The sequence below is a fragment of the Molothrus aeneus genome, chromosome 23 (assembly GCF_037042795.1).
Source record: "Molothrus aeneus isolate 106 chromosome 23, BPBGC_Maene_1.0, whole genome shotgun sequence".
Classification (NCBI taxonomy): Eukaryota; Metazoa; Chordata; class Aves; order Passeriformes; family Icteridae; genus Molothrus; species Molothrus aeneus.
In genome coordinates this window covers 3320071-3342783 of record NC_089668.1, presented here as the reverse complement: position 1 = coordinate 3342783, position 22713 = coordinate 3320071, and the positions used below count along the sequence as shown (strand labels likewise).

At 49.9% G+C, this 22713-nt stretch overlaps 3 protein-coding genes across 4 annotated transcripts; all 3 read left to right on the top strand.

The window, feature by feature from the left end:
• Positions 1-21: 21 nt before the first annotated feature.
• On the top strand, positions 22-7168 carry MRPS15 (mitochondrial ribosomal protein S15). The gene is made up of 8 exons (XM_066564862.1): positions 22-146; positions 1016-1078; positions 1660-1735; positions 2455-2503; positions 2999-3083; positions 4192-4250; positions 6226-6417; positions 6983-7168. The coding sequence occupies exons 1-8, from the start codon at positions 71-73 to the stop codon at positions 7121-7123; spliced, it is 741 nt and encodes a 246-aa protein (XP_066420959.1). The 5' UTR covers positions 22-70; the 3' UTR covers positions 7124-7168.
• A 1698-nt stretch (positions 7169-8866) lies between these two features.
• On the top strand, positions 8867-20529 carry OSCP1 (organic solute carrier partner 1). Of its 2 annotated transcripts, XM_066564702.1 has the most exons (11): positions 8867-9016; positions 10797-10826; positions 15054-15208; positions 15917-16084; positions 16441-16521; positions 17084-17187; positions 17848-17976; positions 18492-18561; positions 19090-19229; positions 19775-19838; positions 20156-20529. In XM_066564702.1, the coding sequence occupies exons 1-11, from the start codon at positions 8905-8907 to the stop codon at positions 20270-20272; spliced, it is 1170 nt and encodes a 389-aa protein (XP_066420799.1). In that variant the 5' UTR covers positions 8867-8904; the 3' UTR covers positions 20273-20529. The 2 variants fall into 2 exon arrangements, with proteins under 2 accessions (XP_066420799.1, XP_066420800.1); XM_066564703.1 differs by lacking the exon at positions 10797-10826 and having other exon boundaries at positions 20156-20527.
• Positions 20530-20533: 4 nt separating this feature from the next.
• Positions 20534-21957, top strand: LSM10 (LSM10, U7 small nuclear RNA associated). Its single transcript, XM_066564704.1, has 2 exons — positions 20534-20581; positions 21385-21957. Exon 2 carries the CDS (start codon positions 21390-21392, stop codon positions 21759-21761), a length of 372 nt encoding a protein of 123 aa, XP_066420801.1. The 5' UTR covers positions 20534-20581; positions 21385-21389; the 3' UTR covers positions 21762-21957.
• The last annotated feature ends 756 nt before the right edge of the window (positions 21958-22713 follow it).

Below are 22713 nucleotides of genomic sequence, written 5' to 3'. Positions count from 1 at the left end.
TCTCGGCCCTCGGCAGTCGCGCCTGGGCAAGATGGCGGCGCCCATGGCGGCGTGTCGGTGAGCGCGGGCCATGCTGGCACTGCTGGGCCGCGGCCTGGCCGGGCCCGCCCGTGCCGGGGCCGCCGTGCTGGGCAGGGCACAGCCCGGTGAGGGGCACGGGGGGCTCGGGAGGCCGCTGGGAGGGAGGGTGGAAAGGGAAGTGGATCCCGCTGGAGGAATTGGGAGCGGCCGGGGCCGCGGTGGGAGCTGAGGGTGCGGGGAAAGGACAATCTTGGGGGTGGCCGGGGGCCCTCAGGGGGTCGCACACCGGGCTCGTGGTCTGTCCCCGTGAAACGAGACGGGGCACCTGGTAACCCTGGGGGTAGCCGGGGTGCAGGGGTGCCTCGGAACAGCGTGGGCGAGCGGGGTTGGCCGAGCCGGGCACAGGCGAGCGGCCTGAAGCGGCCCTGGTCCCAGCAGCAGGGCCCTGAACGAGCAGCTGGAAGAGTTTGTTCTTGAAAGGTCAAAGAGGGACCGAGTCCCGGCTGGTGATGAATATTCACATCTGTGTCAGACAAATGTCGCCACGTTGTCCCCAGGTGTTACTGCCCCTGAGCTCAGGCACTGCGGTGGCCCAGAGCAGCCCATCCATGTCGTTAATGAGATTAATTAATCAGTTAATTCAGCAGTTTGAACCCTCTAAATGATCACGTTTGCCCAGGGGAGTGAGCTCTCACTCTACTCAGTGTGTGCAGTCAGCCCTGCTGCTCCAGCCCTGGCATTTGCTCACTCTCAGGCACCACAGCTTGGTTTGTGTTAGTACCATGTGAGAGCCACCTTGAGCCACCCCACACCTCTGGGACTAAAGATCTGCCTGGGCACTGATCACCCAGAGGCTCAGTGCTCTGACCCCACACACCCAGCAGTGTTTGACTGTACAGAGAAGCACACAGTACAGAGCATTGACTGGACTGTACGGAGTATTTGACTGGAGAAGTGCACTCCTCTCTGAATCCTTTCTGTCTCTCCCACCCAGGCTGCAGTCCTGTGCTCCAGGCAGCCAGGGGCTATGCCAGACCTGTGACAAAGAAGAGGAAAGGTATGTCAGCATCCACAGGAGCAATGTTTTGCTGTTGGCATGCTCAGAGCTGTGCCCTCATGGCACAGAAATCATTCCAGAAATAGTTCATTGCAAGCTCAGGAGTTAGTCAGAAGATTCTCCTTCTTCTGAGTGTGGGGAAATGAACAATTGTCAGTAGCAGGAGATCTGTGAGGGTGGGCAGTCCCTGGCACAGGGTGCCCAGAGCAGCTGTGGCTGCCCCTGGATCCCTGGAAGTGCCCAAGGCCAGGCTGAACAGGGCTTGGAGCATCTTGGGATAGTGCAGTGTCCCTGCCATGGCAGGGGGTAGAATCAGATGAGCTTTAAGGTCTCTTCCAGCACAAACTATTTTGGTATTCTGTGACCTCTGAGCTCAGTGGATTGTTGTGAATACATGTACACCATATTGTAAACCCAGAGTGCTGAATGGAAGAGACTGAACCTATTTTTGTCACTCAGTGCTGCCCTCTTGGCTGGATCTGCTCAGTTCTTCTTGTTTGGAGCACACAGCCAGTTTCCTTCAGAGCGTGCCAGAGCTCTGACTTTGTCCTGCTCTTCCTCCAATGTTCCTCTCTCTGTAGACATCCCCAGCCATCTGGATGACCTTCCTCCCACCATGCTGAAGAAGGATTATGCCAATCTCCCAATCATGAACAGGTATGGACAGGGAGAGGGAGTGGCTGCTCTCTCCAGGGGTTTGTACCTCACAAATAAGGTATGTGGAAGCTGTCACCTGCTCACTAATTAGTTATTAATGCTCTGTGGGCACAAAAATGGCAAAGTCAGTTTGAAATCAAATTTACAGACACAGACAGTGGTCAGGGCTTGATTGTTCACTCCATGTGAGATCAAGTGCTGGTTGCCAACATCCTCTGTGGGCTTTGTAGCACATAAGGCAAAAAAAAGGAAATAATCTTGAAATACTAGAAACAGTCATCTTGGAAATAATCTATGCCTGTCCTGAGCTCAGGTGATGGAGAGAGTCATTAAACAACTCCACATGAATTCAGCTGCTGCCAGCTTTGGGCTCTGGGGCTCAGCACTGTTGTGCTCTGATGCAGAGCTGCTCATGTGTGGTGCAGGGAGGGCCCCCAGTGGCCCAAAAGTGACTTTCACTGCTCTCTGAAGGAACCAGCCTTAAAATTAAATATTTTTGCTGCAAAACTACTTTATACTCCTGTAATCTGAGCCATGATTTTGCTTAGGAAAGTGAGCACCAGTTTATGGCTGCCAGGCTTGGGAGGGGGAGAGTCCCTGTAAATTTTTAGAGTTAATTAAAGCTGAGAAAAGGGAGTATGTTCTGAGAAGCTGAGTTAATTTCTGTTGTTAAATAGAATTGTTTCTGGTTTATAAGCTAATTTGCCATCTCCTTGCAGCGTGGATGATGTGGTGAAACGCCTGCTGTCCCTGGAAATGGCAAGTCAGGTCAGTGTCATTCTGCTTGCTTGAAAATCAAACAGATTTAATGAACACCTTCATGTGAAACTTGTCTATGTTGTTAAATATATTTCACTTACTGTATCTCTAAGTGACTGTAAACATGGGGTGATGAAAAACCAGAGTTTGCTCTTAAAATTTATCACACTAAAGTGGTAACAATTGCATATTAAATTGGGAGAAGAAAGTATTCAGGGGTGACAGGGCAGTGAGCTGTTCTGCTGCTGCTCGTGGCTGACCCCCTGTGTTCTGGAAACCATTGCACTGGACAGCAGATGTCCTTCGAGTTATTTTTACTTTCCATATGCCCAAAAAACAAACAGGTAGGAAAGTGGCACAAAGATCTCCATGCCATTCCTCTACGCTTGCCACTTCACCTTAAAAGGATGAGTGAAGGTCTGAATTGCAAAGCCTTTGTCTGGGTGTTTGGGAAGAGAGCTGAGTGTTCTGGGACAGTGACAACCTCTTTTCTGTGCCCCACAGAGGGAGAAGTTGAAGGTAAAGACCCAGCAGCTGGTGGAGAAGGTCAGGAGGTCTCCCCATGACAATGGCTCCTTTGAGGTGCAAGGCAAGTTAAAAAAGGGAAGGGTATTGTTGGCAGATGAAACATCTCTGCTTCTATTCAGCTGTTCCCACCCCAGCACTTCCAGTTTGCTGTAGAATTCAGGAGAATCTCCTCCAGGAGAGCTGCTGAGGGGCAGGTAGCCTGCAGGATGCCCTGCAGGGCTGCTCCAGGTCTGCAAGTGTTGCAGAGGTTGCTGGGGTGCTTCCAAATTCCTGCTCCACATCCACCCTCCAGAGGCACCGTGTGCTTTATTCTGCTTGGAGTGCTTCTGTGACTTGAAGCACTGAGCTGCAGCTGTTACCAAAATGAACCAAATTCAGCCACAGAACCCAAATTTTTCTCTGCATCAGAGAGCTGTGGCTGAGGCACAGTGGGGACAGTGCAGGGACAAAGGTCATGCTGCACTGACCAACACTGACAGCTCCTTTGTCATCAGCAAAGCCCTTCAATGCCTCAGGATGCCACCAGCCCCTCCCTCTAGCACCTGAAATCCCAAAGACCTGGTGCTGCCCTTGGAAAAAAAACCCTTTTATTGCTGTCTGCTCCCCCAGAGCTTAAACCCCATGAGGTGAAACAAATGTCAAATCACTGGGAACTGAATGAATGCAAGAGGAATAAATTCAAAGACAAATTTATATGATGTGTTGCTAAAACCTTACCCTCTAATTAAGCAGCCTCATAGCAATCACAGCCCTGCAGGTTGTGTGTTCTTGTTTGTTGTGCAGTGGGCTGTGGGCAGGGGCTGCTTTGGGCAGTGTTTGCTGTGGGCAGTGCTTGTTGTAGATGGTGTTTAGCTGTGGGCAGTGTTTTTTGTGCTGCTGTTTTGGTTTGGGTGCTGTTTTGTTTTGGGCAGTGTTTGGCCATGGGCAGTGTTTGCTGTGGGCAGTGTTTTTTGTGCTGCTGTGGGCAGTGTTTTGCTGTGGGCACTGTTTTATTTTGGGCACTGTTTTATTTTGGGCACTGTTTTGCCATGGGCAGCCCCTGCTGTGCTGCTGTGGGTCCCTGCAGGAGCAGCAGTGCTCAGCTGGCAGCTTGAGGCAAGGCAGATGATCCTAAATCACCTGGGAAAGCTGCTGCTCTCACACAGCTTCTCTCTCTCTGTCCTTTGCAGTTGCTATTTTGACTGCCAAGATTCGCACGCTCGAGGAGCACCTCCAGAGGCACCCCAAGGTAACTCAGGGATCTCAGCCCACAGCTGCTCAGGTGGTTTTCTCAGTTTATAACAAAAGGAGTTTAATCTTGGGGATTATGGCTTTCCTAAGGAGGTTTATGAAATAGTTACAGATGTTCCTTGGTGCCAGTGTGGGGAGCTGCTGGCTCAGGCACAGCTGGATTCTCGCCCACTCTGCTCTGTGTTCAGGTTTGTTACTGTAGTGGAGGAAACAGCTGAGCAGATTCCTTTGGGCAGACTTGAGCTCCATTTCTCCTCACTGTAGATGTGGCTTCACCCCTTAGTTTTGACTAATTGATGATTGCAGCTGCAGTAATAAACAAAGAGCAAAATCTGTGCTTGTTCTGCTCATGGAAATGTTTGGTGGACAGCACTGTGTGAATGTCCCACTCCCCTGCCTGCAGCTACCTGGGTTCAGGCCCAAATTTGAGACAACTTGCCTGAATTTATATTCATAAAAGAGATATCGAGGATTCTTTATGCAGGGCAAAAGGTGGGAAATGGATTGATAACTGCATTTGAAAGAAGTGCATATATGTTACTCATGAAAACTTGAAGGATACAAGAGAACAGAATTGAGCTTTTTACTATAAGCCACCAGAAGCTGTACCAAGTGTTGAAGTTGGACCTTTTGGAATTCCTTGGCCGAATTTTTTACATAAATCACTTGTATAGGGCAGGGAGATGTCTCCTGTGAGGGATTGCCCTGACTGGTGTGGCTCAGGCTATGCTTGTGCCCTTCCAAAGAACAGCCAGACGGTCAGAGCCAAGTCACAGATTATTTTCATATTTAATTTCTGGCAAAACAAAGGTAAATGCTTCTGTTATTCTGAAGCAGCACACTTAAAGAGAAGCAGGTTTTACCCAGAAGACCTTCCCTGCAGCTTTGGCACAGCCTGAAACTGTGCACAAGCTGGAAACAGTCTTCAGGGAAGGTGAAGGTGCAACCATGGAAGGGAGAAAGCAATTGCAGTGCAAAGTAAATTACATCTCCTTGGATCAGCTTGTGCTGACCTGATGTACTCCCAGCATCTGCCAACAGAAATTGTTCTAAGACTCTGTCCTTAACCTTATCATTGCATTTCAGCCAAAAGCTGCTCTGTTCTCAGTAATTTACTAGACAGGCAGGACGATCTGCTGTGGCAGTCGCATTTTCTGGAAAAATCCCTTCAGCCAAGGATTTTTCTCCTGGGAAGCTGAGAAGCCTCAGAGAAAAAGGAAAACAATAATTATCTGATTTGCTTCTCCTGTGTTTTGCTCCTTTGGAATGTGTTTGGAGATTGTTTCACTGGCTTCTGCTGTTGTTTTCACTCATTGGCCAATCAGTGCCAAGCTGTGTCAGGAACTCTGGAGAGAGTCACGAGTTTTCATTATTATCTTTTTAACCTGTAAGTATCCTTTCTGTATTCTTTAGTATAGTACTCTTTAATATAGTATCACAAAATAATAAATTAGCCTTCTGAGAACATGGAGTCAGATTCATCATTGTGGGATTTCCTGGGTCCCCGGGATGAAGGAGGAATTGAGAATCTGACTTTATGTTTTTAGAAGGCTAATATATTATTATATTATATTATATTATATTATATTATATTATATCGTAAGAATAGAGAAAGGATACAGACAGAAGGCTTAACAAGAATGATAATGAAAACTCGTGACTCCTTCCAAAGTCCCATCACAGCTGGATGGTGATTGGTTATTAAGTAAAAACAATTCACATGAAACTAAGCAAATATACACCTGATAGTAAACAATCTCTAGACCACATTCCAAAGCAGCAAAACAGGCAGAAGCAAATGAGATAATACTGTTTTTCTTTTCCTCTGAGGCTTCTCAGCTTCCCAGGAGAAAAAACCTTGGCGAAGGGATTTTTCAGAAAATATGACAGTAACACATCGTTCCTTCCTACATCTGGGGGGAATGAAATACAATAATCTGCCTGTAGTGGAGTGAACCTTGGGTGCTTTGCAGGACAAAAGCAACCGCAGGCTCATGCTGATGGGTCTGGACAGGAGGAGGAAGATGCTGGGCTACCTGCGCCGGGTCAACTACAGCACCTTTGAGAACACCTGCAAGGAGCTGGGCATCCAGTACAGCCCCCCCCAGCCCTACACCCGCCACATCACCAAGCGCTGGATGGTCAAGAAGGCTTTGTGCATCAAGGTATGGAGCAGGGAAAAACCCCTCTGTGAAAGCGTGGGAAATGGGTTTTGTGGCATTCACGTTTGCTGGAGAAATCCCTTTGGTCAGGAAGGCTTTGTGCATCCAGGTATGGAGCAGGGAAAAACCCCTCTGTGAAAGTGTGGGAAATGGGTTTTGTGGCATTCACGTTTGCTGGAGAAATCCCTTTGGTCAGGAAGGCTTTGTGCATCCAGGTATGGAGCAGGGAAAAACCCCTCTGTGAAAGCGTGGGAAATGGGTTTTGTGGCATTCACGTTTGCTGGAGAAATCCCTTTGGTCAGGAAGGCTTTGTGCATCAAGGTATGGAGCAGGCTGCATAGGGAAAAACCCCTCTGTAAAGATGTGGTCTCAGAAGTCTTTTCCAGCCTGAAAGATTCAGTGATTGACTGGGTGGCTGTAACAGAATAATCTCAGATGGTTTCCTGGAGCAAGGAAAGCACAGAAGGAGGATTTGATCTGGCTCCTGCTGGAGCCACTTTGCCTGCAGCAGACACCCTGGGCAGCAGCTCTGCAGGCAGCTTTATTTCTCTCCCTTCTGCTTCCACAGGTGTTCCAGGAGAAGCAGAAGCTGCAAGCAGCTGAGAGACTGAAGAAGAGGAGAGAGTGGCAGGCGAGAGCAAGAGCTGCACGGGAACAGCAGGAGAAGCAGATGCAGGAGAAGCAGGCACAGGAGGGGACACCTGTGTAGTGGCACAGCCAGGCTGACAATAAACTCCTGCCCAAAGACCTGAAACCTCTTTGCTCATGTGGTGTGGGCACCTGGGAAGGGCAGCTGGTGGTTTGAGTGGTTTAGAAGTTTAATTTCAGGCCAGTGCTGGGCAGGTTGGTCTGTGAGAGGACCTTGGGGGCTCCAGCATTACCCTGCAGGTCTATCAGTGGGAACAGCTCAAGGGCTGCCTGTGCCCTGTCAGCACAGCCAGTCCAGAGGTTTGCACTGCCACATCTTCTTAGATATTTATAAACTGAAACTTAAGACATTTAAATTGGACATTATGAATAAATTCTTCCCTGTGAGGGTGGGGAGACCCTGGATCCCTGGAAGTGTCCAAGGCCAGGTTGGACAGGGCTTGGAGCAACCTGGGATAGTGGAAGGTGTCCCTGCCATGGCAGGGGTGGCACTGGGTGGACTTTAAGGTCCTTTCCAACCCAAACCATTCCTCAGTGTGCTGGGGCTGTGCTTGTGCAATGGGATGATCCACACAGGGACTGGGATGATGGCACAGGGACAGGGACAACGCACACACGGACCGGGGATGATGCACACTCAGATCAGGATGATGCACACTCAGATCGGAATGATGCACACTCAGATCGGGATGATGCACACTCAGATCAGGATGATGCACACTCAGATCAGGATGAAGCACACTCAGATCGGGATGATGCACACTCAGATCACGATGATGCACACACAGAGCGGGATGATGCACACTCAGATCACGATGATGCACACACAGATCAGGATGATGCACTCTCAGATCGGGATGATGCACACTCAGATCGGGATGATGCACACACAGAGCGGGATGATGCACACTCAGATCGGGATGAAGCACACTCAGATCACGATGATGCACACTCAGATCAGGATGATGCACACACAGATCACGATGATGCACACTCAGATCACGATGATGCACACTCAGATCGGGATGATGCACACTCAGATCACGATGATGCACACACAGATCACGATGATGCACACTCAGATCGGGATGATGCACACTCAGATCACGATGATGCACACACAGATCACGATGATGCACACTCAGATCGGGATGATGCACACTCAGATCGGGATGATGCACACTCAGATCACGATGATGCACACACAGATCACGATGATGCACACTCAGATCGGGATGATGCACACTCAGATCGGGATGATGCACACTCAGATCGGGATGAAGCACACTCAGATCGGGATGATGCACACACAGAGTGGGATGATGCACACTCAGATCGGGATGATGCACACACAGAGCGGGATGATGCACACACAGAGCGGGATGATGCACACTCAGATCACGATGATGCACACACAGATCAGGATGATGCACACTCAGATCAGGATGAAGCACACTCAGATCAGGATGAAGCACACTCAGATCGGGATGATGCACACACAGAGCGGGATGATGCACACTCAGATCAGGATGATGCACACTCAGATCGGGATGAAGCACACTCAGATCGGGATGATGCACACTCAGATCGGGATGATGCACACTCAGATCGGGATGATGCACACACAGAGCGGGATGAAGCACACTCAGATCGGGATGAAGCACACTCAGATCGGGATGATGCACACTCAGACCGGACGATGCTCACTCACTCCTGAGCGATGCGCAGGCGCGCCCCGCCCGGCCAAGACGGCGCTCCCCGATTGGCCCCGCGGCTGCCCGGCAACGGCGGCGGCGGCGGTGCGGGGAGCGGGGCCGGGCCGGGCTGGGCTGTGCCGGGGCCATGTCGGCGCGGACGCTGCCGCTGCTGTTCCTGAACCTGGGCGGGGAGATGCTCTACATCCTGGACCAGCGGCTGCGCGCCCAGAGCATCCCCGGAGAGAAGGCGCGCAAAGGTGAGCGGTGCGCGGCTCCCTCCGCTCCCGGTGTGGAGGAGCCGCTGCCGGTGTCCCCGGGCACGGCCCTGCCCCCGCTGCCGGTGTCCCGGTGTGGCGGAGCCTCTCCCGGTGTCCCCGGGCACGGCTCTGCTCCCGCTCCCGCCTCCCCCAGAGCGGCTCGGGCTGCTCCGCCAGGCGGTGCCGCTTCCCGGGATGCCACAGAATCACAGGGTGAACTAGGTTGGAAAATACCTTTAATATCACCCAGCCCAACCCATGCCCTAACACCTCCCCATCAGCTAAACCCCGGCACCGAGTGCCACCTCGAGTCTGTTTTTGAACTCCTCCAGGGATGGTGATTCCACCTCCTCCCTGGGCAGACAATTCCATTCCCCAATCGCTTTTTCAGCATTTTTTTTTCTAATTTCTAACCTAAACTTCCCTTGGCGCAGCTTGAGGCTGTGTCCTCTCCTTCTGTCAGCTGTGGCACAGGGACACACAGGGACACGCTGTGCTGTCACCAGAGGATGCTGCGGGCTCACGGCGCCAGTTTCCCTGCCCCGATTTCAGTAATTACCGCAGTAATTATCACAGAAATCAGCCCTCAGCGCTTTGTGCTCTGCCCTGGGCAGCACAGCCCGTTGGGTTGAGCTCGGTGAAGTTCCTCAATTTCCTTCCCAGCCCCGAGGGTGTTGCTGAGGTTGGTTTGGGAGGTTCTCACCCAAAAGGAGAAAGTGGAGTTTGTGTTGGTGTTTCTGTGCTCAATTCGGGGGTTAAAGCTTCAGAAATGAACTTCTGGACTCAAAATAACCCAGGATTTGGTTATGTCAGCCCAGCTCCTGGACAGTTTGGGGCAGAGCAGGATGCTTTGCAATGGGAAGGAGTTTCCGGGAATAAAATTATAAATCTCATGCAGAGACGGCACATGCAATTATGTGAAATTCAAATACCAGTACAGCTCCTGAAATCCTGGCTTTTATACAATCTCATTTGGCCAAAATCCTTGTACAAACAGAGCCTCGTGTCTTCACGTGGGCCATGAAACTCCAGCTCCCAGCCAAGCATCTTTGCATTTACCACTTCAATTTAAATCTTTGCTTTACAAGTCCTTGCACCTCTCTGTCAGGGCATGGGGAATGTGCCTTGGGAAGCTCTGTGATGTTTTAATAAAAAATCAACTTGGTATGAGCTTGGTATTGTTATCCCTTCTGCCTGTCCTTTATGAAGTGCTAAACAACAAAGGGTTCACTGTGTAATCGTTGTGTTGTTTGTGAGGGGGGATATTTGTAATTATTCATGTGTGTCCTGATGAGGGGATGATGTGACAGAAGTTTACTGCTGTTCATTCAGGGACAAGTTTAGGATTTTAGCTAAATTAAATCTTGGTGGAGTATCTCAGCAGGAGAATTGGGCTGTTTTAGTTTGTCCACGCATGGATTTTTTTTTCCTTCCAAAAAATTGGGTGTTAATTTCACTGAGATGTGGTTCATCCACACTGAGGTGTTTGTTGATGCTTAAAGCTGTTCACTCAAATGTTGGTTACTTCTAAGAGCAAAATACAGCTGAAAACTACCCAAGCTCATGCAAGGGGTAAAATTTGATGTGCACTGAAGCAGCAGAATTTTATCCAAGGGGAGGGTGAGGTTCTCATTCACTGCTGAATGCTGATGAGAAGAGGCAAAATCCATTAGTTAGCTTCTTTTTTTTTAAGTTTATTTCTTTCTATTTTCTTTTCTTCTCCTTGCAACTCTTGTTCTTACATCTTGAACTGCTGTTTTGTTTTGTATGCTTCGTGTAGATGAATGGACAGATGTGGACAGGAAACGAGGTACAGTAACTGCTGGCTGCATGCACACCTGGGGCTCATCGTGCCTGAACACCTGAGGCTGTTCCTGCAGCCTTCAGTCAGTGTCACAAATGAACAAATAATGCTCACCTGCTCCTCAAATTACTGTAAATCAGTGACAAAAATACCCCCAGACCGTATCTTAAAATCATATGGCCTCAAAAATCAGCTGTTAATTTAACCAAGAATGTAAATGGATCAAAGCTTTTTATCCTGGTGGTCTTGCCTGCAAAAATGGTGTTTGTGTTTCTTTACCACCGTTTTCATGCAAGCATGTAATTGTGTGAGCATTGTGCAGGTCGTTTTTCTGCTTAATTGCAGGAATATTGGGTATATTCCATCTTTTTAAGGTTTTATCTCATGCATTGCTCAGGGTTTGGACAGGTGAACTCCAGGGATGATCGAAGGCATTCCCATCCCAGCTGCTTTACCCACCTGTGCTGGTGGTCACACCTGGCAGAGCCATCCCAAAGGAGCAGAAGCCCTCAGCTCATCCTGACTGGAGGATCCTGAGGGTGGGATTGAGCCCTTGGGTGTTTCCCTCTGGAATCTGCCCTGGAACAGGAGCCTGCAGCAGGGGAATGAGGAAATGAATCTCTTGAATCTCAGGTTTTTGTTCAAGTGAGCACGAGCAGAACTTACAGGGTCCTTCTGAGCAGCCCTTTTTTTAGGAGGGATCAAGGCTGTGATTATCAAAGTTGTGATTGGTGTTTTGCAAAACAAACATCATTTTGGTAGGTTTTAACATTTACTGAAGGTAAATGCTGATGTCCTGGGGTCTGCCCCAGCTTTTTTCTTACCATTACATCCTGTTTCCAAGCACACATCCAGGGACAGATTCCATCCCATCCCAAACGAGGAGGAGCTGCCCAGAGCTGCAAGGCAGGGGACAGGGCTGGTGGCTCAGGGGCAGGTGCCAGGCTGACCCTTCCCTTCTCCTGTGAGAGAGAGCACTGTGCTCAGCGCTCCAGGGGATCTCAGGGGGGTTCTGATGTCAGCCCCTGTCAGTGACAAGGTCCCTGAGGAGCCTGTGGCACTCAGGGTGACTGTCCAGAGCACAGAATGTTCCTTCTGCTGCGCCAAACATCCTCCAGTGAGGCAGAGTGGAAATTTTCCAGGGTAGAAATCCATTTTGATTTAGGTGAAATGTACATTTTTGAGTTGAGTCTGTGGTTAGAAAGCACAGCTCTGTAGCCTGACTGCAAAAGCCTAGGCTCAGAGAAACTGCTTCAGTGAAGGACAGAGATAAGGGGCAGGAGACAGAGGGTGATAGAGAGAGACAGAGAGACTGCTGTGAGACCTGCTCAACCTGACCTAAGAATTCTTTCTGATAAAGAAGAACTAGCGGCAAATATCACACAAAATTCGTAAAAATGAATATGTATGAACCTACTGTGAAATTATATGCATATGTATTTGAGAAAGAGATAAAAAGAGACCTGAAGTTTCCAGAGGTACACATGTCATTTTAGAAGAGCAATTCCCACGTGCATCCAGCGCTGCAATAAACATAAACCAGCTTTACAACTTTCACAAAGGTTGTAGAGTTTTGATTATCTCTGCAAAACACCAGGAAGCACCAGCATCACCCAGGCCTAGCTCCAGCCTCCTGTCATGCATCCCAGCCATGCCAGTGACACCAGTCTGTCACCAGAGACTTGGTGTGAGGAGGCCAAAGCCACCATCACCCCCAGCTTCAGTCCTGTCCATCACACTGGCTACACTGGTTCCCCTCCTCTCATCCCAGTGATGACCTCCCCTCTCTGCTCAGTTGCTTTTTCTGTGTTGCTTGTGCCACGTCCCTGGGCCAATGCTCCTGTGTCACCTGCCATGGCCACTCCAGGGCCCCCCTGAGACCTTTGCTGTGTCATTATCAAACATGTGAGAGATTTATTATCGATTTGCCCTTTACCATGATTGATTTTTTTTTTTAATGTCTTTCTCAGTTCTTTTTATAGCCCACACAAGAGGTTTTAATTTCAGAATATAATTTATGACTCTGGTTTTTCTGTTGAAAAATCAGTGTACTGGGAGGTGTCTGTCTCCTGCTGGTTTGGGTTGTTTGTGGCTCTCCAAAGACAGGAGAAGTCTTTCTCTGGGCAGCACACACAAGCAGCTTAAAAAATATTTTCCTTAATAGTAGAATAAAGCAGAAGTTCTTATTTTTGTCGTAATTGATTCCCTGCAAAATTAACTAGATACTAATATCTACTAGTACTGATATATTTTATTTTCTCCATGAAAAATAGGGGATTTCTGCCTGAGATTGCAAGTAGGGATTGTTTTATGGCCAGTTTGTTTAAAAGGAAGGAGGGACTTTTTTTCCCCATTTGTAATTAGGTGTATTCTTAATCCAGACTGCTCAGGAGCTGAGATCTGTCTGTGGTTTTGGGGTGTTTAAGCCAGGACTAGGGAGCCCTGTCAGGTTCAGCAGAGGGGCTGCTGAGCTGTGTGTGAGGAGCCTGGAACCAGCAGGGAGGGAGGTTTAGGGAGAAGTTTGGGGCCACTTCAGGAGGCCTCTGCCCTTGGGAACACAGCTCTCCCTGCCCTGGCTCCCAGCAGTCCCCAGGGAGTTTATCCTCTGGGGAGAGATGAAGTGACAGGGAAATCAGGAAATTACCTTTGTTTTGTCTGCTGGGGTAGGACAGGTGTAAAAAGCCAGGTGTCTGACCCCCCCAGGGAATCATTAAGGCAATAACTCAAACCATTGGTCACTACCACTCTCTCTATGTTCACTTTTTCTTCTTTTCTTTTTTTTTAATTTTTTTATTATTTGCTCTGAGATTTTTCTAATCCACAAGAATTGTCTGGCATTATGAGCTTTGTAACAGTTATCTGCTTAGGAAAATCCACACTTGTACAGTAATCTGTGACCTGATGTATTCATTTACCTTTTTTTTTTTTTTTTTGATAGAGGAATAAATGTTTATTGATGATAACTCTTTAGAGTGTATCAGGGAGATAATAAAAGTGGCAGATCCAGCACAAAAGCTCAGGTGCTGCATCTGCTGGAAGCACTGCACAATGTTTTCCATCTTGTTTGCATTAGAGGCTCAATCACCTGAGCTCAATCACTCAGCACTCCTGAGCTCTAAGAACTCCTCAGTAATAAAACAGTTCCATGGCTAAATTTACACATTAAAAATTAACCACGAGTAAGGAAGTTTGGAGTTCTGCATTTGAAACTCTAGGGCCTGCAGATGTTTCAGCTGTGAGAGCCCTGAGTGGGTTGATGTAGATCCCAGGGATATAAATGCTTTATTAAATACCTGCCAGTGTTAATCTGATTGGAATAAAGATTACAGAGAGCCCTGCAGGGAGCTTCTGTTGAGAAGTTAAAAAATAGACTGGTGGTGTCAGAGGGTGTGGAGGAACAGGCACAGCAAAGATCTACCACAGTGCTAGACTCTCCTTAGGAAGCAGAACTGCAACTTTTTAAGATAATAACACATCAGAGCAGCCTACGAACAACATTATTTAAAAATTAAAACTGCCAACCATAGCTGTAAAACCAGGGCAGCAAAGCCAGCCTTATTCCCACTGGCAAATAGGGCCTGCTGCCTTCAGCTCAGGTGGCATTTGTGCCCTGGGGGACATCAGGTGGCTGAGGCCAGGTGGGGCTGAGACAGAGCTGGAGGCAGAGGGGCTGATCAGGGGGGGCTGAGACAGAGCTGGAGGCAGAGGGGCTGATCAGGTGAGGCAGAGCTGGATGCAGAGGTGATGCAGAGGGGCTGCTAAGGTGAGGCAGAGCTGGATGCAGAGGTGCTGCTCAGGTGAGGCAGAGCTGGAGGCAGAGGGGCTGCTCAGGTGGGGCTGAGGCAGAGCTGGATGCAGAGGGGCTGCTCAGGTGAGGCAGAGCTGGATGCAGAGGGGCTGATCAGGTGAGGCTCAGGTGGGGCTGAGGCAGAGCTGGATGCAGAGGGGCTGCTAAGGTGAGGCAGAGCTGGATGCAGAGGGGCTGCTCAGGTGAGGCAGAGCTGGATGCAGAGGTGATGCAGAGGGGCTGCTCAGGTGAGGCAGAGCTGGAGGCAGAGGGGCTGCTAAGGTGAGGCAGAGCTGGAGGCAGAGGGGCTGCTCAGGTGAGGCAGAGCTGGATGCAGAGGGGCTGCTCCCCCTCTCCCGTTTTGCTCTGTCCCTGGTGTGCCCCTGGCATGGAGCAGGAGCAGGCTGTTCTGGAGCAAACCACAGAGCCTAACTTTGTCTTTGCAGTTATGAACGACATCATCAGCACCATGTTCAACAGGAAATTCATGGAGGAGCTGTTCAAGCCCCAGGATCTGTACTCCAAGAAAGCGCTGCGCACCGTGTACGACCGCCTGGCCCACGCCTCCATCATGAGACTCAACCAGGCCAGCATGGACAAGGTAACACTCCTGCTCCCCAGGTGCCCTTCACCAGGTTCTGTCTCAATATTTAACCCGTGGCTTTTCCATTTTGAAGCATTTTGGAGCAGCTTTCCTTGTGAAAATGGTTCTCTGTCACTGTCATATTTTCTGAAAATCCCTTCGCCCAGGATTTTTCTCCTGGGAAGCTGAGAAGCCGCAGAGAAAAAGGAAAACAATTCTCATCTCATTTGCTTCTCCTGTGTTGTGCTCACATGTGGAATGTGTTTGGAGATTGTTTACCCACAGGTGATTGTTTCATTGGTTTCTGCTGTGAGTTGTTTTCACTCTTTGGCCAGTCAGGGCCAAGCTGTGCAGAGACTCTGGAAAGTCATGAGTTTTTATGAATATCTTTTTAACCTGTAAGTATCCTTTCTGTATTCTTTAGTATAGTTTAGTATAGTCTTCTTTAATATAATATAGTATCATAAAATAATAAATTAGCCTTCTGAGAACATGGCCCAGATTCGTCATTCATCAGGGCACCTTGCAAATACAATAGTATTGCTCACTGAGCACTGGTGCCATTGGAGACCCAGCAGGAAGGCTGGGGATGGGACTGCAGTGCTCTTGTTTTTTAAGAAATGAAGCTAAAATGGTTCCTTGTGTCACAGGCAGGCGCTGGCCTGACTGAATCTCTCTCTCCATGCCCAGGAGGTTTCCAACCAACATTCCTGTGTTTCTTTGCAGCTCTACGACCTCATGACCATGGCCTTCAAATACCAAGTGCTGCTGTGCCCTCGGCCCAGGGACATTCTGCTGGTCACCTTCAACCACCTGGATGCCATCAAGGATTTCATCTCTGACTCTCCTGGCATTCTGAACCAGGTGGATGAGACCTTCCGGAGGCTGATCGAGGTAAGAATCCTCAGGAAAAGGGTGGGACACACTGTGGTTTGACTTTATGGGGTTTTTTACTTCTCAAGAGATAAATTACTGCATTGGAGAGGGCTGTGAGTCAAGTGGTATTCTTTTACTGGCCCAGTTTAAATCAATATGTTGCTTATTCAGCCTGATTTAAGTCTCCACTGATTTCAGTAGAAATTAAATCAGAATTTTAGTGGCAGACAATAATTATTGATAATAACCAGCAGCCCCCTTAGAGCATCTCTGCTCCCCCTGCAAGTGGATCAGAATATTCAGCTTGTTCCCTCTTTCCCTGGATGGATCATGGCACCCCTGTAAACCCTTGCATGATGATTTTCCTTTTCCAGACCTACAACCCTCTCTCTGATGGTGAATTCCAGCTCATCAGGCAAACACTTCTCATTTTCTTCCAGGACATGCACATCAGGGTAAGAGCCCAAACCAACTAGGCAGGGAGAATGATGGAGTTTGGGGCTGGAATATAAAGGGATCTGCTTATAAACACTGCAGGTTTGGGTTTGTTGTTTGTGCTTTTCAATGATCTTGATGTGCTTGTAATTGCACTCGAATTTCACAAATTGAGCACATATTCTGTAATAATGCTGAATAATTCTACAATATTATGAAAAAAGGAATCTCTACTAGTGTGATTTGCTGATTGATAAATCTGTTTTTCCTTTTAGAAGAAACTTGATAGGAAACCTGAGCATGAACTCTTGATGTTCTCTAAACAAGCTGGTCACACTCACGTGCATGAACAGGATGTAGTTTTTAATATAATTTATTTAATGTTAGATCAGTGTGCCCATCTTCAGCGCCACAATTCCACGTCACTGGCTTTGTAAATACATCCCTCCACACAGATCAAGAGCTCTGGGAAACCTTCCCCAGCACAGGCAGAGAGGCTCAGGCTCAGATTTCAGGGAATTTGGACGGGAAGGTCTGCAGGGGATTTCCCCAGGCTGTGATGTTTGTGATGTCCTCTTGCAGGTCTCCATCTTCCTGAAGGATAAAGTGCAAAACTCCAACGGTCGCTTCGTGCTGCCAATCTCAGGGCCCGTCCCGTGGGGCACAGAGGTGCCAGGGCTCATCAGGTGAGCTGGTGCCATGTGTGGGGCACAGGGAGGAGCATCCCATGCCAGAAGGCTCAGAAATCTAGCTCAGACTGACAATCCTGGTACATGGATAGCTGAAACTCCAGGAAATACTATTTAAGGGGCCTTTTAAAATTATTATTTATTATTATTATATTATTATTTGAAACTCCAATAAATACTATTTAAGGGGCCTTAAAATTATTATTATTATTATTATTATTATTATTATTATTATTATTATTATTATTATTATTATTATTATTATTATTTACATATTATATTATATTAATTCTATATGTTTATGTATTATTTATATTTAATACAATTTAAAGGGGAAGATTTGGGACTAAGTTTCCCAGCAATGAAATGCTGAGCTGCTTTTGGGAGTTTTCTATCAAAATTAATTAGCTATTATTAATTTATCCCATAGCAGAGGCATTTAGCAATGTACAGAATTATTATTATTACACAGATTATTATTATACATAATATAATGTATTATTATTATTATTATTATTATTATTATTATTATTATTATTATTATTATTATTATACTACAAAATAGAGTTTTATTCCCCTCGTGCAGAAAGCAGAGGAATTAGGTACTAAAATCAGGACTGAAGCTACTAAATGTTTCAATAATGCCTCATTTTTAAGGATATTCAATCACAAAGGAGTGGAAGTTAAAAGGGCTGAGTTCACCATTGCTGGGAATTATGTTACTCCACAGAGGGAAGGATCTTTTGAGCTTTATGGAGACAGAGTCCTCAAACTTGGGACAAATATGTAAGTAATTTTTGTTCTGTGTAGAAACCTGAACCAAATGCTGATGGATTGGTCAGAAGCACATCTTCAGCCTGGTGTGGTTTTGGCCTCTTTTGCTATTAATTATCAGATTGACTTTGTTACAAGGTGCTGTCCTGTGTGGACAGTGTATAAAGAGCTGCAAAAAATGGGCAAAACTTTGATTTATGTCAGTGGAGCTGAGGAAGGAGTGTTATCACCTGGTGCTGCATCTCATGTGAAATGTGATTTAATGTTACCACAATCAAGAAATCCTCTCTGTTCTCCATGCTGGCCTTAATGTACATTTTCCATCCAAAGAGATCTGTGTTCCTTCTCACAGCTTTGTCCCTCACACACCTCACTGCCTCACCATTGCACCACACTGAGCTGCAACTTCTCATTGCAATTGCTCAGTCTTCAGGGAAATACCCTAAAATTCTGCAGCCTGTGCTGCTCCCTCTGGTTCTGTACCTGGTCCCAGAACAAGCTGTTCTTGACGCGTGTTTTCCCTGCAGGTACAGTGTGACCCGGCCAGTGGAGACACACATGTCAGGATCTTCCAAAAACCTGGCATCCCAGGCAAAGGTCAGTGCTGTCCTCCTCCTGTCCCTGCCTAAACTGGCCAAATTCTGAGTCTATAGATATGGGATAAGGTCAGGGAAGCTTTTCTAGTGTTCTCAGAGCCTCATCCAATCCTCCCCAATCCTTTGAAGCCAGGGGAAGGGCACATTTTCCCAAAGAATCCACAGACTCCTGCAAGGATATTCCTGGTTCCATTTTAATCTCCTCAGAAAACAGAAAGTTGGCTTTACAGATTTCTCATCCGTCCAGTTTAGCTGGAAAAGTATCTTGTGCTGAGTCTATAAATTCAAGCAACCATTTCCAGCCTGGAGCTGGTGATTACTGTGGTTATCTGCACAATCTGTCCTAGGAAAAACAGGGAAATGAATGTGTTTATATCCCTCTGAAGGACATGTATGGAATAGCAGGAATATATGAAGGACATGTATGGAATATCAGGAATATATGAAGGATATATATGGAATATCAAAGCTCCTTGCAGCCCAAATCTCCCAGGTAATTGCCCAACAAACCCATTGCTGTTTCCTGCAGGAGAACATAGCCCCCAACCCTCTTGCTAAAGAAGAGCTGAACTTTTTGGCCAGGCTGCTGGGAGGTTTGGACATCCAGAAACCTGCTGGTGGCGAGTCGGGATTTCGGCTGAACTTGTTCACCACTGACGAGGAGGAAGAGTATGCTGGGGTCCTTTTGGGTTTGGGGTGCCCTGTGGGGAGCCCTGGAGAGCAAAGCTGGCCCTCAAGAGCTTTGGGGTCAGAGCAATATGTTGTTATCCTGCTCCAGATGCCTCCTGTGATGCAGCTTTTCTCCCAGTGCCACTGGACAGAAATATCCCCCCAGCCATTTTAGCAGGATGTTTCTATCTGCTTGTTTCTGCTGCAGAAATATTCCTGCTGTTTCTGCACTTAGTAAAATATCTAGAACAGGGAGAATCCTCCAAACTGGGGTGAATACCTTATTTTGCCAAGTAGGAACAGAGGAATTGCCAAACTTCATGGAATTCCAGAATGGTTTGGGTTGGAAGGGACCTCTAATTCTACTCTGCCATGGGAAGGGATGCCATCCAGTAGACCAGGCTGCTTCAAGCCCCATCCAGTCTGGCCCTGTGAGCATCCTCTGAGCATCATTTGTGCCTACAGGAGCCTGATGAAGCCTGATTTTTATCATTTCCTTATACATCTTCGTGGGATTAACCACTCTTTTCATGTTTTTAACCAAGACACGCTGCACAGACCAGACCAGAGGAGCTGTCCTACAAGGTTATCAACATTGAAGCCACACAGGTACGTAACATGTTTCACATCACTGGTTCTCACCATCCCTGCCTCACTAAGGACTGTGTTTCACCCAGGGTAGGGACTTAAAAATACATTTTCCCCCATTTCACTTAAGCTTGTAACAAAGTAATGCCCAATTTTCTGCCAAGACAGTGGAATTGGTGAATATTTACTAAGAAAATTTGAATCCTGACAAACACCAGAGCAAGTTTTTAGCCGAGTTGGGGGCGTAGAAGGGGCACGTCCCAGCCCAGCCCAGCCCAGCCCGGGCTGCGGGGGCAGCGCTGGGGGCTGAGCGCGGTGTGTGTGTGTCTGTGCCGCAGGAGCCGGCGCGGCGGGCGGAGCTGTCCCGCATCCTGGGCGAGCTGGACGTGGCCGAGCCGCGCCCGGGCAGCGCCGAGAAGGGCGAGGACCTGCTGGCACTGATGGACGGGCTCTGAGCGGGACATGGGGACAGCGGGACAAGCGGACACCGGCTCTTGGGGACATTGAGACACGCGGACACAGGGACGCGCGGACAGCGGGACACCCGGACATTGGGACACGCGGACAGCGGGACACACAGACACCGGGACGTTGGGACAAGCGGACACCGGGACATGAGGACAACGGGACTTGGGGACATTGGGACACACAGACAGCGCGCGTGGCCGCCCCGCCCCTTCCCGCTGTGGGCGGGGCGAGGGGCGGGGCCGCGCGTGCGCGAGGGGCGGGGCGGCGCGGGCGAGCGCGCGGGAAGGCGGCGGCGCGTGAGTGCGGGGGGGGCCCGGTGTGCGGGAGAGGGGGATGGGGACAGGGACAGCGGGGGGACCCGGGAGGGGGGGGTGAGGGCAGGGACAGGGCGGGAGGGACACGGAGCAGCCCAGCGGGCGGGGAGGGGGAAGGAACGTGTGCCAGGGGGGTGGGCGAGGAGTGGGAGTGACTGGGGCGAGGGGCGGCGTGCGGTGAGCGTGCGAGGGGTGCTATGGGAGCAGGGGAGTGTGCGGGTAAGTGTGAAAGGGGCCGTGTGTGAGCGGTGATGCGTGTGCAGGTGAGAGTGCGAGGGGCGATGTGTGTGCGTGCAGGTGAGCACACGGTGTGTGTGCGTGCAGGTGAGCGTTTGAGGGATGGTACAGTGGGCAGGTGTGTGTGCAGGGACTGGTCCATGCACAGGAGTTAGTCCATTTACAGGTGTGTGTGCAGGGTTTGGTCCATGTTCAGGTGTTTGTCCATGTTCGGGTGTTTGTCCGTGTTCGGGTGTATGTGCGGGGGTTGGTCTGTGAGCAGGTGTGTGTGCAAGGGCTGGTCCGTGTTCAGGTGTGTGTGCAGGATTTGGTCCGTGGGCAGGGGTTGGTCCATGGGCAGGTGTGTGTGCAGGGGCTGGTCCATGTTCAGGTGTGTGTGCAAGGGATGGCCCATGTGCAGGGGCTGATCCATGTGCAGGTGTGTGTTCAGGGCCTGGTCCATATTCAGGTGTGTGTGCAGGGCTTGGCCCATGGGAGGGGACTGCTCCACGTGAGGCACAGCGGGCGGGTGTCCCCAGCCCCTGTCCCCAGCCCCTGTCCCGCCGCAGCCGCCATGGAGGTGAGCCACTCGGTGAAGGAGCGCACCATCGCCGAGAACAGCCTGGTGATCCTGCTGCAGGGCCTGCGCGGCCGCGTCACCACCGTGGAGCTGCGCGACGAGAGCGCGGCCGCGGGGCGCGTCACCAGCGTGGACGCCTTCATGAACGTGCGCCTGGCCGAGGTGACCTTCACGGACAGGCAGGGCGCCGTGTCCCACCTGGACGAGCTCTTTGTGACCGGCAGGAACATCCGCTACGTGCACATCCCCGACGAGGTGGACATCCGGGCCACCATCGAGGAGCAGCTGCAGGCCATCCACAGGGTGCGCTACTTCGGGGGCCGCGACAAGGGACGCAGAGAGTTCCTCCCTGCCAAGCACAAGTGAGGGCCTGGCGCTGCCCACAGCAGCCAGGATGGACTTGGGTGGATGTGCCCCTCTGATGGACTGCCAGCTCTCGCTGTCCCACCCAGTGACATCCCCCAAGGAACGTTTTCCCCCAAGGACTTGGGGCTCTGCTGTTCCCCCCACCTGCAGAGGAGCAGGACTGGTTTTTGTAGTGAATAACATCATTTAAAGGCTCTGTGGTCTCTCTGCTGATTTCTTGTTCCATTGGCAACTACTCATGTCCCTCCTCCAATGGCCAAAGGACTCTTGGCCGGAGCTGCCGACCCACTGCCCCTGGCTCAGCCTTTCCGTGCCCACTGAGTAAAGGACTTGCTGTAACCAGCATGGCCACCCTGGGAGCTGGAGCCGCTGGTGTTGAGCTGGGCAGGGGCTGGTTCTGGTCTGTGCTCATCATCCTGCTGAGCCACTATTCTGGAAGTGTTCAGCGAGATGAATGGAGTGAACATGCAGGGGAAGGGGCAGCACAGTCTACCTCAAAAAGCAGGAACATGCTTCACCCAGGACACAGAATGCTGGCACTGCCAACTCCTCTGCTTCCTCCATCACCAAAGTCTGCAGCCCACCATAGCCGGTTCCCACAGGGACCCTGCAGGACACGGAGCGGGGGGCTGTGCCCTGGGGGTGCTCGTTTGCACAGGCCTGGGGCTGGGCAGCAGCGCAGGGCAGACCGGGGGGCCCAGCCTGGGGCGTTCCAACCCCGCCAGTCTCAGCCTGGGGCTCAGAGCGCGGGGGTTCTGTGGTTCCAGTCCGGGGGTCCCAACCCAGGGTGCCCCAGTCCAGGAGACCCAACCCAGGGTGTCGCAGTCTGGGGGTCCAAACCCAGGGTGTTCCAATCCGGGGGTCCCAATCCGGGGGTCCCGCTGCCGCCAGGCAGGGCTCTGTGGGCGTGGCCCGCACGATCTGTGGGTGTGGCCGTCTCGACAGGCCCCGC